Source organism: Vanellus vanellus, assembly GCF_965231255.1.
Source record: "Vanellus vanellus genome assembly, chromosome: 2".
Lineage (NCBI taxonomy): Eukaryota > Metazoa > Chordata > Aves > Charadriiformes > Charadriidae > Vanellus > Vanellus vanellus.
The window spans coordinates 6,231,120-6,246,697 of NC_138906.1; the positions used below are offsets into that span (position 1 = coordinate 6,231,120).

Here is a 15,578-nt window from a genome sequence, read left to right on the forward strand (position 1 = left end):
TGCAATAGGACAAGGGGTAATGGCTTTAAACTAAAAGAGGGAAGATTTAGACTAGATATAAGGATTTTTTTTTTTTATGAGTGTGGTGAGACACTGGCCCAGGTTGCCCACAGGGGTGGTGGATGCCCCATCCCTGGGAACACTCAAGGTCAGGTTGGACGGGGCTCTGAGCAACCTGGCCTGGTTGAAGATGTCCCTGTTCCTGGCAGGGGGTTAGACGAGAGGACTTTAAAGGTCCCTTCAATCCAAACCATTCTGTGATTCTATAATTTTGTTAAATCTGTTTGAACACTTACATGGGTAGACGGGGTCAGGGCTGGACTGAGAAAAGAACTGACATGGAACACACCCCCAGGTTTTTCTACCAAATGGCGACAAATCAAGTGATTTTGAACGCACGCCATGTGGGGGCCATGGTAAGAATCTCACCGTTTGTTGTATTAGGGAGCTGGGCAGGAACATAGCCATCATGGGGTGATTTTTTGGGGGGTGTGAATAGAGGAAAACAGCTTTGGGGACAGCACTGTTCCCCCTGCGGCAGAGCTGTCACACTCCGCGGGTGCCCTCCGGGGCTGCCCCGGCTCCCTTAAGGAGGGAGCGGAGCCGCCGGACAGGGCGGTAAAACGCTGCCGCTCGCTTCCAGCAGCATCACCCCGCACCCTCCCAGCCACCCCCCGGCACCCCAAACCCTGCCCCGCGGCGGGGGGGCGGGCACGGAGGCGGCGAGGCGGGGCGAGGCGGGAAAGCGAAAGGGCGGCGGAGCGGGAAGTTGCGAGAGCGGCGCGGCCATGGACACAGCGCCGGCAGGCCCCGATCCCGGCCCCGGCTCCGGCCCGTCGCCGCCCGACCTCCACGCAGTGCCCATGGTAGCGCTCAACTACGGCGTGCGGCGCCGCCTCGGCCTCTACCTCAACCCCCGGGCGGCGGCGGCCGCCGACTGGACGGCGCTGGCGGAGGAGCTCGGCTGCGAGTACCTGGAGATCCGGCGGTTGGAGGGGCAGCCCGACCCCACCGCCGCTCTGCTGGAGGACTGGCAGTGCCGCTGTCCCGGCGGCGCCACCGTAGGCCGCCTCCTCGACCTCCTACGCCGCCTGGGCCGCCACGATGTCCTTCTCGACCTGGCCGACAGCGTGGGTGAGGCGCGGCGGCTCCCCGACCCCTTCCCGGCCGGCCCCTTCCCTCAGCCGGGCTCCCTCACGCCAGGGGAACCCTTCCCTCAGCCCGCGCTCCCTCACGCCGGGGGATCCCTTCCCTCACCCCGGGCTCCTTCATCACGCCGGGGCGGCCCCGTCCCTCAGCCCGCCCTTGCTCCCGTCCCGGGAAGGGGAGAGCCCCCCGCGCCCGACGTGAGGGAGGGCGGGGGCGGTGGCGAGGCCGGAGCCCTCCGGCCGCGGTCGGAGCGGAACGGGGCCGATCCGGGCCGCCCCGCTACGGGGCTGCCATGGGGACATGGCGTGGAGGGGCCGTGTCTTTTTTCGCCCGGGCTCTGGGCTCGGGTTTCTCTCGGGGACACCGCCGCTCTCTGCGACAGCAGAGCCCTCCGGAGCTCGGTGCTTCCTTGGTGCCTGGGAGGGAGGGGATGCTGTTTGTGTTGGCCTTTGCTGCTCTGTCCGGGGAGGTGATGTTAACAAAAAGCCCCACACAAGCAGGAAGGCCCTTCCCAGACTGCGGAGTGGCCTCCTCGGTGTTTTCACAGGAGCCTCGCATAGCTTCCGGGAGAGAAGGGAGAAGCACGCTGTGTTTCTGCTAACTGTAAGCCTTGCAAAGTAATCTGGAGCCTTGTTTGATCCCAAACAATAAAGTTTCTGCGTGTTAAAGGATGCTTTGGGTCAGGTCAGCCAGGAGACAGCTTGCACTGACACGGGACAGTGTGAAGATTATGATGTGTGGGTCTGGTGTGCCAGGAAGATATTTGCAGGGAGAGATGAGGGATGTGTGGGACTAGATAATGGAAGGGAAAAAAAATTAACTGGAGGGAAAAAAAATTCCTTGTAAAACAAAAGAAAATTGAGATCGGTCAGTGAGATGTATGAAGTTCCCAGTGGTGTTTTGGTAACTTGTTCTTTATAGACTCCTTGTATTCTTCACAATCACAGAAATTCAGAAGGAAGCCAGCTGTCACCAGAAGGGGAAGTTCATTGCCAAAGGATTTCCAAAGCCAGAGACTCCGCTGAAGTCCTGTGTTGTATAATATAGTTTACTGGGTTAGTGATGAAGAAATAACAAACCTCATTTCCTGTTATTCAAAGAGATAAGTGAAGATATAGAAATTCATCTATGTTGAGAGCCTGACCAAAAAGTGATGGAAGACTTTCCCATACTCCTGCGGTTCTTCCTACTCAAGAACGTGCTCTGAAGACTCAGTTCTGGGAAAGAAAAAAGAAGAAGACGGTGTGCTTCGTGATCCACTGATCAGAGGTTCATAACAAATAGCAGTAGCTTCCAGCTGTGGGAGAGAGCTGGGGCTTCACACAGATGTTGGGCATCACCTAGGCTTCTCCTGGCCCTGAATTCAGGAGTTGGCCCACTGGAGGGGAATGTGGTGGATGGTCTGTGTCAGAGCCTGAGTAGACAGCAGAATGAGTGGGAGGAACCTGGACTTCAGGAAAGTCACAAGTTTAGCCTGGTGGTGAGTCACACTGATAATAGGAGATGGATAAATTTGTGGAAGAAAGACCCACTGAGGGCTATTCAACACAAAAATCTTGCCTCTGGCTCAGGAAATTCCTTAACTTGTTGTCCACAAGATAGACTATAAAAATAGATTGTGGATTATACCTAAAAGATAGATTACTTCAGGAAAATATCACTGTATGCTTACTTTATGTTATCCCCTAGGCATCTGTTTTTGACCATTGCTGGAGACAGGATGCTTGGCTAGATGGACCCTTAACCTGACCCAGCATGGCTTTTATTATTTTTGGCCGAGGATTGCAGCTAGGGCCTGTGACTTGTTGCTAGCGCTCCGAGGTCTTTCAGAAGTCTGAGATATTTACACTCGTAAGAGTCAGAAGTCTGAGATATTTACACTCGTAAGAGGAAAGGAAATGGATGGTTGAGTGCACTCTTAAGCACGCTGCTTCCTGATGCCAAGGGCATCTTTGTGCATGCCATTAGGACTCCTGCGGTGGGATTCAGCTCAGAATCGGAAAACATCAGTATTGAGGTTTCTGCGGTCTGTGCTTTCATCGTAGGAGGTGCATATCTGGGGCACAATTTGGTTGCCCACTAAGGCATCTCAGGTCATTTGAGAGGCATCAGGATATCCCGCATGGCCTCTACCTCCTGGTGGACACAGGTCATTCGTAGGTCCAGTGTCATACCTGCAAGCCCCTGACAGATGTCTTGGATGCTCTGGGATCTTCTCCTGTAATACCTGATGCCTTTATGTGGACAAATGAGTTGAGCTCCTTCGGGACACAGCATCCCTATTAAACAGAACTCAGTGCTCTGTGGCTTCCAGAGCACGTTTGGTTTGTGGTTTCTGCAGCAGAACCAGTTCCCTGTCTTCCCATCGTGTGCTCCATTCCTGGCTATGTTTAGGATGCTAAAGATTGGTGTCATCTGCGGCCTTGAATAGTTCCGCTTTTGGCCGTTTGGTACAGCGGGGCTGTATTCAGCAAGTCCCCTGTCACCCTGTCTGGAGTACAGATGCTTCCAGGATGCAGCTTTTCCATCCCTGCCGACCTGCCCTAAGCATGAACTTTCTCAGCAGCTTATTTCATTGTACAATCATCTTTAGGGATGTGAAGCTCTTTGCTTCAATACGTTTGTGTGAACTCTTTCCTGCTGAAACAATGATTTTTGTTGTGTCCTGACCAGTTATAAAAGTGCTACTTTCCTGCTTGACAGTTACTGGGTCTGTTTTCTCTTTCTCCTCATCGTGCGAATCATTTTGCACTTTAGGTTTTATGGTTTTATTCTTTCTTTCCAATACCTCAGGCTTTTGTTTGACCATTGGAGGAATGTAAAGCCTGCGCTGTGTTAGTTAGATGCTGGGTAGACTGGGACAACTTGGAAGAGTTTCTTGCTACTTCTTTATGTTGGTTTGCATGCTTTTTCTTGTACAGTCAGGCCCTGCTTCCAACTGGGGACTAATCCATGCCAAAGTAGTGAATGTCTTTCATCCCTTCGGGTCCGCTGGACCTATAGGCACTTTCTGTGCGATAGGGCCCCCAGTGTGCGCATGTAATAAAACCGTGAGGCTCTGGTGTTTTGTTTTGGAAGCTTTGCCCAGCTCTCAGGATTATCCTGTAGGGATAAATGGGGTCTGGGATTACAGGACGATGCCATCAAAACTGCACGCATAGGCTTGACTAGATGAATCAGGAGAACACTTGTGTTAATGAGCATGTGTGTCAGCCGTGAGTGGTGTGGTGATGAGCTCTGGGCAGCAATCCTGACCAAAGGTGGGTCAGGCCAGCATAGATGTCACTTTGCAGCTGGGACAAGTGAGATGAGAGGACATGGAGCAAATGCACTTAAAACAAACATTTCTGTAGTGACCGCTAGTATTAGTATGCCTGTAAATAATTGCCTATTCTTGCCTATTCAGCAATATTTTGGATTGTGAACCTAGCTACCTAGGGGACCGCAGCACATGTAGGGTGGTGCCTGCATGCCAGTCCTTCCCGTGGAACTTCTGAACCTGTTGGTCCATACAAAGCAGTTTTGATCATGATTTCAAAGACACTGACTCACCTGACGTGAAATGTGCACACCTCATGGCAACAGGCAGTGGGCAGAGAGGTGGGACCCGAGTTTGTGCTTCAGTGAGGAAAGACCTGAAATCTGAACCTTCTGGCTGGTAAAGAACACGGCTGATTCTTCTCTCCGCTGCAGGACTGGGGAGGAAGGAGGAGGAGGGAGGCAGGTTGGGAATGCCTCAGCCTCAGGAAAAGCTTTGCTTTTTTAATCTTAAGTATTTAAATCTTAAGTAAAGGAAAAGGATCTAGGGAGTTTCATCTTTTTTGTTAATTCCTGGTTTCAAATCTTCTTTTACTTTCAAGTTCTTCTGTAATTGCATATCGCAGAGTTAGCGGAGGCTGCAGGGTTTATTGCCACTTCTCCAGAAACTTTACATTTCAATTTAGCATTCATTTTTAAACCAAATCTCTTTAGAATAGATCTGATGTCCATCACTGTCCTGTTCAGGAAGTTCACAGCAGCAAATGTGTCAGGCCCGCTTGCCCTTCATTTATCCCAGAGGGGATAACTGCCTGAAATGAGGAGGATCTCCACTACTTGTTGACAATATAAAGCCTGTTTCAGGGGCTTGATAGGATTATACATGGTCCTCCTGTATGTGGTGAGTGGATGTACTCATTTGTACCTGCAGGTCTGCCTGACAACGGCCAGTGGTGTGACTCAGCTAGTGTGTGTCTGCATTTATTAGTAAAAGGCAATATGAAAACTTCTAATTATTTGATGATTTTAAATAGTCCGAAATGCATAACAATGAGAGCAGACAGTAGAGTTAAGACCTGTTATGCACACGATGCATGCTGTTTAAAACTGTACTGGGATATACTAGAACTAAGGATGATAGGAGGAACTTGGTTTAAAACAAATAAAAGAAAGTACTTCTTTCCAGAGCAAGAGTGAGCTTCAGGAATTAATTGCTAGAGGAGGTGGTGGAGGCAGCATCAACAGGTTCAAAAAGGGGTAAGAGAAATTCCAGGACATCAGGTCCACAAACAGGTACCAAAAACCAGGCAGGGGTTTTCCCTCTGATATCCCTGATCCATGAAAAAGCTATTCTTCTAAAGAACGCAGCAGTGTAAAACCACCATCACAGGAGCCTCTCGCATTGGTTGTGTGTTTTTGCAGAGGAGGACTGTAAGAAGTACTTACAGAGGAAGAAGGAGCAGGCCAACCAGCCGCTTCAAGTGCCAGCAGTAGACAGCAGTGTACCGAAGACGTCAGAGCTGATGGGCATCACCACCAGGGATGATCCGTACGGTAAGCGCCCACGATTACATTGCTGCCTGATACCTCATGTTGGAGTGGCCTTCAGCGGTAGCAGATCCCCATGAGAAGTGCAGAAAGGCTGTTTGCTGTCATTACTCCCCGTGACTTTTCACAGCCTAGGCCAGAATGCTGTAGTCTGTAGGCATTTTCATTTTTCCTGTTCCTTGGGGCAGAGACGAAATGCAAGCCTGGGGAACGCCATACCCAGAAACGGGCTGGCATGGAGCCCACTGGACACGCATGGGAGGAGACTTCCCAGAAACGTGTCCCTTAGCACAGCCTGGCACAGAGCAGCAGCTGCTGAAAGCACAGCAGGTTGGAGTCGAGGGGGAGGGATGTCAGAGCTGGTTGCCTCGGCTCCTCTGCCCCGTCTTCAGGAGATTTAACTACCTTGAATAAAAAAGGAAGCAGGGTTTGAAGTACGGCTGCGTGTGAAGCAGGGGGAGAGAGGAAACAGTTCTCTGAGTGTGCGTGTGCTCGCTGGGCTGTGTGTGGAGCTCTGCGTGTGCAGCCATGTGCATGTGCAACTGCGTGCGCAGTCTTCTGCGTTTCTAACGGCACCGGGCTGCGCATGCAGCCCTATGTGTGCGCGCTGGGCTGCGTGTGCAGCTGTGGGCTGAGGAAGCGGACATCCTATAAAGTTCTGTGGCAGACAGAGCAGCAGCCAAGGCTGAACAGAGATGTGTCAGCTCACCTCTTCAGCTCCTCCCCTGGCTAATCCAACTTTGGGTGACCACCTTGCTGTACGTGGAGACATCATTAACCCTCCCCAAATGTCTATCAACCAATATGCCGGTGTTTGTACGTGTCAGCTTTGCGTGATGTGACCCCAAAGTTAGCGCTGTGCCCCTAAAGTGGTACCCTCAGTTTGATTGACCTGGCAGCTAGTTACCCTTCTGCTTGACTGGATGCTTCTTGGGCTGGATCTGCCTCCGGGTTGATACTCTTCTCAGCAGCTTTTAGAGCCTGACCTATTTTTTCACTGCAGTAGGCTTTAACTGGCATAAAAACTTGAAAATATATCTATTGACATTGATACGAAGAACAAAATAACACAGCGGGAAACTATCCAGCAGTATTAAGGCACTTAATTACAAGAGACATTGCCCTTAAAATATAGCACTTAAATATTTGGATAACTGCTAAATAAACAAGAGCCAATAACGTTGTTGGAAAAGAGAACCATTTACTTACGATATGACTTCAGGTACCCATAAAAATTGCAGGTTCCAAATTTCAAGGCTTATCTCATAGTTCAGTAGACAGCAGATGTCAGGACATTGCTGGATGAAGGGCCTGCCAGGAAGGTTTTGGTTCGGAAGTTTGAATCTGTGTGACCTGGACCAGAGAACTAGGACCCAGAGCCACAAGGCTCTTTTAGATATGTAAACTCCCAGTGAATTCCCAGAGCACTGGGGCTCTGCATTGCATCCTCTGGGGTACTCTGTTCCCTCTGGCTCTTCCCAAACTCTGTCTGCCTATGACTCCCTGTGGCTGGGTGTTGTTACAGACATGCAAAATCTGCAGAGGCATCTCAACTGCCCTTCCCTCGCCACTGCCAGCAGATGTGGGTTTGTGCGAATAGCCTGGACTGTGAAACAAAGTAGTCAAGGCACAGATGCATGTTACCTCCTGCCAGCCCTATTATGGACAGGAGTTTGGGCTGAAGGGTAGCTGGGCTGGTAAAATGTTAAATTGCCTTTGCGAGTTTGACCAGAGCTCGTCTGTCAAAGCTCTTGATTCTGTGTGAAAGTCTGTGGGAGCTAGTGAAAGTTCACTACAGGAGCTAGCTTCATTTTTAATAGAAGATGACAGCTAAATTTTTAATGGTTTCAGGGAACGGAACAGAGATGTTTGATGCCTTCATCTGCTACTGTCAGAAAGACCTTCAGTTTGTCCAGGAGATGATCAGGGAGCTGGAACAAACAGAGTTCAAACTGAAGCTCTGCGTATTTGATCGGGATGTCTTGCCAGGGACGTGTGTGTGGTCCATCAGCGGAGAACTTATAGAAAGGAGGTAAGTGAACCGTGGCAGTTTGGGACAGCTGAGTGTAATGGAACATTAAGTTCATTTTACCACGATGGCTGCAGCGTGGTGGCAGTGGAGCAGTAAAAATCCACAAAGATGTCTTTATGGGGTTCGTTTCGTGCTCTTGGCTCAAGGAAAACTCGAGCATTCCCAAACGTGTCACTTCATTGTGTTCACAAGGAAGATGCCATGATAGTGATGCTGGGTATGTTTGATCCCTTTTCTTTGGCTGGAATATCCTGCAGTCACATCCTCGGAGGTGATCTGGAAATGAATACAGCTGTCGGCTGAGTTAGCTCCACCCCACAGCACGGAGTTGGGGTGGACAGCACTGGTGTTGGCTCTGGCACTGACTTCAAGGATCCTTCAATTCTTTGTGGGACTTGCATGTGGTGGGAGCTGGGCGACATAAAAACAACTCCCCAGACAGAGACTTACCTAAAGAAAGTGCTTTCTAGCATGAACAAGGGAAGTACTGGCCCTTGGAGCAATCTGCTTTCACAATTTTGCCAAATGAGGCTCAGTGAAAAATCCCAATTTGGGTTTTAAACATCAGCCTTTCAGAGGGAGGTAGCTCGGTGTTAACAGAGACCCTCAGAAGGCCTCACTGTCCTGGCTGCTGTACAGCGTAGCCTTCCATAAAGAGCCTAACATATAGCTTACAACGTGGCACCACAAATGAATGTAAGCAACACACTGGAGAATAAAGCTCAAATTTATGAAAGCAGGTGAATTCACATTAATAGGAGTAAAATAAACCTCTGTCGAGTTCATTCTAATATTAAAAAGCTCCGGTTATGTTCAGTCAATAAAGCCAGCGTGTAAGCAGATAATTAAGATGGCATTGTTTGTAATATATAGACAGAGGATCAAAGATTGCACAGATAATCTGGACTTCTCTATTTCGTTATTTTCTGGTATATGAGTGTGTATCTGTAATCAGGTTCTTGTGTGTACTGTAGCTATCTGTCTGTCAGTAGTCCTTCCTCCATAGTTAATTCCTGCTGGAACACAGCTGGCAGGTTCATTTCTCCACCGGAGCAATTTAGAGGAATACAGATTTGTACCAGTGAAAATAAGAAATATCTCTGTTGACATTTTATTTTTTTCTCCCCTGACTGCTTCATCTTCAGGTGTCGGAGGATGGTGGTTGTCATTTCAGACGATTACCTGGAAAGTGATGAATGTGATTTTCAGACCAAATTTGCTCTTAGTCTTTCCCCAGGTAAGACCTCACAAATATCCCATTTCAAATTGCATATCAACATTAGAATTTTTATTACAGTAACATCTCCAGCTGAGATCAGTGCTGTGCTATTGTGCACTGCACAAATGCAGAACGAGGGGTAGTCTCAGATGTGTTTAAACATTAGATAAATGTGGGTGAGAAAGGAGAAAATAAATAACTGATAGTTACAGAACCAGTAACTCGGTTGCAGACCTGGGTTCTCCCTGCTGACCTACATTTCACGTGTGTGAACGTCCACCCAGGCACAGGGCTTGCCCTGAGTGTAAAGCCCTTCACTCAGCAAACAGATTTATCGTTATTAGAGGCAGCCATTAAAACTAATGGTGGCTTTATAATTTTGTTGTGCGGGAAGGGACGTGGACATGGTTCCTTGCCCTGCTGTTGACCTTCTGCATGACTGTGAGTGAGCAGCTTAGCTGCTGATGCTTCAGTGTCCCAGCTGTCAAGTGGGTGAACGCTGCCTGCTTCAGAGACGTTGTAGCTGCATGCCAGGCTTGTGAAGGGCTTCAAGATCCATACGGGAAACACGCTACTAAAAAGAAAAGGATTTTAATAAATTCAGGGTGTGAGTAAATGCTGGGAATAGGGGAGCAGGAAATGAAAATGCAGCTTTTTGCAGAGATCCTTGAGTATTGTGGATAGGTAAACAAAATATGGAATGAAGGTTCAACTTGGATGGGAAAAATCTGTTACATATTTCGTTCTGAACTGAAAAGCCATTGATTTACTTCTGTCAAGTCTGTTCAGAATGCTTTTCTCTAGCCAGTAGTTATCCTACACTTGTGTGTGTTGCTGGAGAGTTAGTGCAGCACAGCCTAATAGCATGGAGGATACGTAATATCAGTAGACGTGTCTGCATATAAAGTCTCTTTTCTAGATGAGGTCTCTGATGTGGTTTTATAAGTGACATGCCAGAGGTTAAACTGGAAGCCAGTGGCAGAGCTAGGAGTTAGCTCCATCTTTCTTGACACAATCATTCTATACAATGGCCATTAATCCACTGAACACCCCCTACCATGTTGCATCAGCCCCCAGTCATTCAGTTCTGTAACAAAGTCCTTTTAGTTCTTCACCATTTTTTGTTGGCATCATACCTTTCATTAGAACAACAGGAAAAGAAATGTCCATCTGTAATGACCTGAGCTCTACCAGTAAAAACAGGTGTGTAGGTACAGGCTTACAGAAATCACAGAGTTAGGTGTTTGTGTGGGTAACTAACGCACAAAAGGGTTTGGTGGCAAGTTCTGGGAGCTTCACGGCTTACTTAAGCATCTGCTGCAGTTACAAAATCCTGGTTTCTTGTCTCATCCAGGTCTCAGCGTCATCGCTTGCGCTGGGCAGCACAGTTTAGGTGGTAGCGGGTGTCCCCATGGAAAATTATAAGGGGAGATACTCTTCTTTAGAAGAGCTGCTCCTTCAAGCAGTAGCAATCACAGGGAGAATTGTCTCATCTTGTGCACGCCTCAGACAAGCAGTTCATGTTAGCGGGGTGATTCCTCGCAGCCCCGTGTAATCGGTGGGAACTGTCTGCAGCCTGAGTGAATCAGGGTAGGAGGAAAGAGAACTGGAGGTAACCCAGCAAAGGTGACCATCTAGAAGCAGCTTAGTCTCTCAATTTTCTCTTCATACACTCCTGGAAGTAGTCAGGACTGTATGCTCCTGTTTGTATTCCACAAGAAACTCTGTTCTTCTACGCCTGCAGTTCATTAGGCCTTTATCACTCCCATCAGCGCGAGCTGCCCTGTGCATGCTGGTGGGGCCCTGCTACCCATTTGAGCAAAATGTTCTTAGCAGTGGGCTTGGGATTGAGAAACTTGCTCTCCAGCATGACAGCTAATTGCATTATAATGAGATGATAGAAAATCAGGAGCAAACCTGGATCTTGTGATATGTGCGCTGCTGTGGGGAGAAAATGGATACAGATCTGACAGTGGCTCTATTTAATCCTTTGCCTGTGTGACCTGTCTTTCAGGTGCTCGTCTCAAACGGCTCATTCCAGTCAAGTGCAAAACCATGAAGAACGAGTTTCCAAGTATCTTGCGGTTCATTACAATTTGCGATTACACCAATCCTTGCACCAAAAAATGGTTCTGGATGAGACTTGCAAAATCCCTCATGCTGCCGTGATGCAAAGTCATGAGAGCTAGGTGCTCTTCTGTAATCTGTCCTGGATGTGCCTTCAGACCGTGGTGTCGTTCGCACAGGGTCTTCTACCACTTCAGAACCTGGACCCTTGCCATCTGTGTTTGGAGCCTGCAACGGGAAGCAAAGAATTTTCTCTAGCACTTTTTTATAACTCAGAAGGGGAAATAAAGCAACTGTGTGGGTGTTCCTGTTTAAGTCAGTGAGCAACAGCATCCAGCATTTTGGGTAGTAAGCACTTCCACTCAAAATACAGAAAATATACATTTAAAGACTGAGTGTCTAATACAAGAAGGCTCTATTGTAAGCATTTCATAAGACCTCAGAGCCTCAAACTGCAGGCTTTCTTAAACAACTATTTCCTATTATTTTAAAAGCTGTTAAATGGCTATAGTAATGTCTAGGGTTGTTGGTGTTCTTTTAAATTCTAGTGAAATCCAGCAGCTGCCTGGTGATCTGCAGGAACTGGGGTTTCAGACCCTGTTTCCTATTTGTGAATGGCCAGTGCCGTGAGAATTACTGATTTTGGCAACCCTGCTGGCGGGGCCCAGCCTGCCCTGCCGGGGACGATGTCCCCTGCCCTGAGCAGCACTTTGGGGAAATGCCTGCCGGTTCTCCCTAGCCCACGCTTCCTCTGAGGGTAGACGGTCGCCTTTGGTCTTTGTTTTGAGAAAAGCAGAAGCATATATTTTAATTGTTAAAGCACTGCAAAGAAATGAATGGTTCACCTGTTACTCTTAGCAATATCTGCAAAATGAATTATCCTTGTAATTGTAACTAATGCAGAATTACTGACCTTGGTTTATTTTCTGTGGATGTTTTCCTCCTCAATACTATCACAATATTGCTGTCCCATGTTCATTTACAGGGTAAATCCCTTGTCACTAGTATTTTCTGAGGCAGTCCCTCAGATTTGCTGTAAGTGGTTGTTTTCTGCTTGTTGAAATCAAGAAGTGTAAGGAAAGATGTGCTCTTGTGCCACGTTGATTATGTCTGTCTCTGTTCAGGTCCCATTTGTTTAAGTGAGTTTATACCAGCATTGTATATTCCCAGATCTTATTAAATGTTTACAATAAAGCCTTTCTTTAGAAATTCAGTCTTAAAGTACATATTTTCAGTGAAAGTCCTTATTACACAAAGTGGGGGATGCTGTTGCTCATTGGCCTCACCGGGAACAGAGCTGTGCACCTAAGCGGGTCCAGATCTTAAATTGTTTCACCTTTAAGAGCCTTCTAAAAACACATCAGCTTTTGGGATGCCTCCCAAAGGTACAGGGATAAATACTGAATAAAGAGTGTATTAAATTGTCAATTGGGCTGTTTAAAATATAAAGGCTAATGTTACTTTAATAGGAAAGAGCGTATTTTAATTAACCACTGCAGTCATTAATGCGTTTCTGTGACTAACGTCAATATTTCTCTGCTTGTTAGACTCAGCCTTGAATTCTGCAAAATGAGTAGTGGATCTCGTCAGCTCTCGGTGCTAAGGGGCGGGAGACAAGGATTCTGCCCAAAGTAGCATTTTAAAGTGACCTGTTGGTGTATTAAACAGATTTACAGTAAATATTTACTTTCTAAATTGGGAAGAGAGGAATCTTGCTTATGTATCTGCAGTAGCTTGAACCCTGCCTCTCCCTTCATTACTTTAGCCACTGACTCATGTTGATTTTACGGCTTAATGTTTTACTAGTTTACATTTTTAAGGTTGCATCTGGATGTGATTTTTTTTCTTTTTTAAGGATTTGTTTTAAAAGCATTACCAGGGCTGAGGGGCAGACCCTCACCCGCCCTGTCGATGAATGGTCCCTTACCAGGGGGTGCTGCAAAGTCCTGCCCACGCGTCGCGTGGTTCCTCCTGGCTGAGAGTGGCCAGGCCTTGACCGGAACGTGGTGAAGCTCGTTCATGCACCCCCTTAGTGCTGGGGGCCGTTTTTGGATAGGCCCACCACCTGGGTGTTTTTCAGTCCCTCCTACAAATATAACTGCTGCCATCCTGCCAAGGTGACATTGGCACCTCTCTGTCTCGCTAGAACAAGCGAGAAATCTGTGGGCATGGGAGGAGAAAAGTTAAGCTGGTGAGGGGTTTCTAAATAGCTCAGCTTCATGCCCTATTGCCCTCAGGCCTCTCCTGCAGAAGTGGAGACAGCTGCTTGCCTCGGGGTTTCTGCATAATCGTTAAATGTTAATTATAGAAGAGTTTCTGGAGGCTGCTTGATCCCCAGGCGCTCCCGGGGCTCGGTGAATTCTCCTACTCTGGAGTGTCTATAAACATTAATTATGGGTCATTACTCGCAGGACCAAACCAGATTCCTCTTGTTTCGAGAGCTGAAAGGATTCGGTGTCTAATGAGGGGCAGTGGAGGCCGCGCTGCAGACGCTAGAGGGAGGCAATGGCCCGCGTTGGCACCCTGCAAAGCATCCTCTGTCACCGTGAAAAGAGGAGCGGCTTCTCTTCCTCTGCCCTTTGCGCCTTCTTCTAAGGAGGCCATCCCAAAAGTAGTGAGAATTTTGGCAGATTGAACCTCGTGCGGTGTGTTCTGCGTGAGTCCTGACGGGTGGTTTGGGACTTGGGATGTTGCAAATGAGGAAAAAAATAATAGCAGCGAAAATAATAATGCTTGTAGCAAATGATGTGGCGATCGCCGAGCAGGGAAGGTGCTGCTTCTGCAAAGGAAAGCAAAAACAAGAGCTGAATTTTTAAACTTTCTGACTTCCAGTAGATAAATCCGATATTCCAAATAATTGTGAAAGATGTCAGTGCTTCAGTGGGATCTCGTTATCGCCCAGCTCTCTGCCCCGGCCCTTCTGTCTGCCTGGCTAGGGTGCCGTCAGGTATTACTGTGGTTGGACTGTTGCTTCATTGCCGTTACAATTGTCTTGTAGGCTAAAATCATTATTTTGGGGTAAAGTGAGATAACAGCCCTAAAACGTAAAATATGTGCTTTAAATATGTATCCTTTTCTATGTAAAAAAACAGAGTTTATGCACTTCTGACATTTTCATACCTGTCTTGTCATGGTGACTTTATGAAGAGTGATATCTATGAATGATATAAAATCTTGTTATTGTAAACAGTTTCAGTGGCAATTGTGGTTCTCCTTCCCTCTTTCACGCTCAGTGGAAGGTCCAAATTTTGAACACCTTTAAAAAAGGGATTTACAAAATTGTGATGTTAATTTTTATTTCCATTTTTTTCTTTCCCTCACTGAGATTGTCCTAGTTGATTCTGTCAGTACAAAATCATTTATTTTTATATATATACTTATATATTTATATTACTTTCTATCCTGATCCAGATCTTTGGAAAAGCACGTGTGTTTTATAGCCATTCTGAAAATAGTCAACGATTCTGTTTTATTTTCCTCCTCAACAAACAAAACTTTTGCTACTTGTGAAAACATTTTAGAATAAAGAATTTAAACCCAGCAGGCTGAATCTCCTTCTTTGGGCATCAGAGAGTGAATATTAGGTCTCAAAATGAAGTGTTAGTGAGAAGTGATACAAGTTAGTTCTTTTTTGGTTTCTTGTTTTGCCTAAACAGCTTCCGCAGTGGAGGTTTTTGGCTGTTCCTGGAAGAGGGAGAGATAGAGTTGTGTCACATCAGGAGGAAAATTGTCAAAGAATTGTATTTCGGACACATGTGGTTCCTCTCCAGCTCTCGTTTTTGGCTTTGCGGTTTGTGTCTGTCACCCTGCCGGCCTTGCTTCAGCCCTGGTACCCAGCAGGCTGGAGGGAGGGAGCCAGGGCATTCCGCAGGGATGCTGGGCCGTCAGCTCCTGCTCTCCACCCTTTCCAGAGGCCCCGTCAGGGGATAGATTGCAGTGCAGCGATCCAGAGGATTTTGCCAGCTTTATTTCCTTTGGCTCGGAGTCAGTGCAAGCCAGGGGAATAAGTTAAAACCCAGCAGCTGTCAGGCCAAGGCCCTGCCGCAGGAAAAGACGAAGGATCCCTGAATCACAGAAGTGTCGGTTGGAAGGAATTTCTGGAGGTCAAGGACGAGCTGCTCCTCACAACAGGAGGGACTATATGCTAAGCCACTTGTGGGACAACATTCCCTATAAAGCACATGAAGTGATGTCTTTGCTATGGCTACTATGAGTGAACATATGGACAGCGATAGGGAAACCATCCCTGAATATATTATTCTAGACAGAAGTCGCTGGCAGGAGAGTCCCACTTCCAGAAGTCCT

General features: G+C 47.4%; 1 protein-coding gene across 1 annotated transcript; it reads left to right on the plus strand.

Annotated features, from left to right (window-relative positions):
• Window positions 1-788: 788 nt before the first annotated feature.
• Window positions 789-12,860, plus strand: MYD88 (MYD88 innate immune signal transduction adaptor; the record flags this gene model as incomplete). The annotated part of the gene is made up of 5 exons (XM_082479099.1): window positions 789-1,134; window positions 5,830-5,961; window positions 7,807-7,987; window positions 9,133-9,224; window positions 11,221-12,860. 5 exons carry the CDS (start codon window positions 789-791, stop codon window positions 11,373-11,375), a joined length of 906 nt encoding a protein of 301 aa, XP_082335225.1. The 3' UTR covers window positions 11,376-12,860.
• Window positions 12,861-15,578: the final 2,718 nt, after the last annotated feature.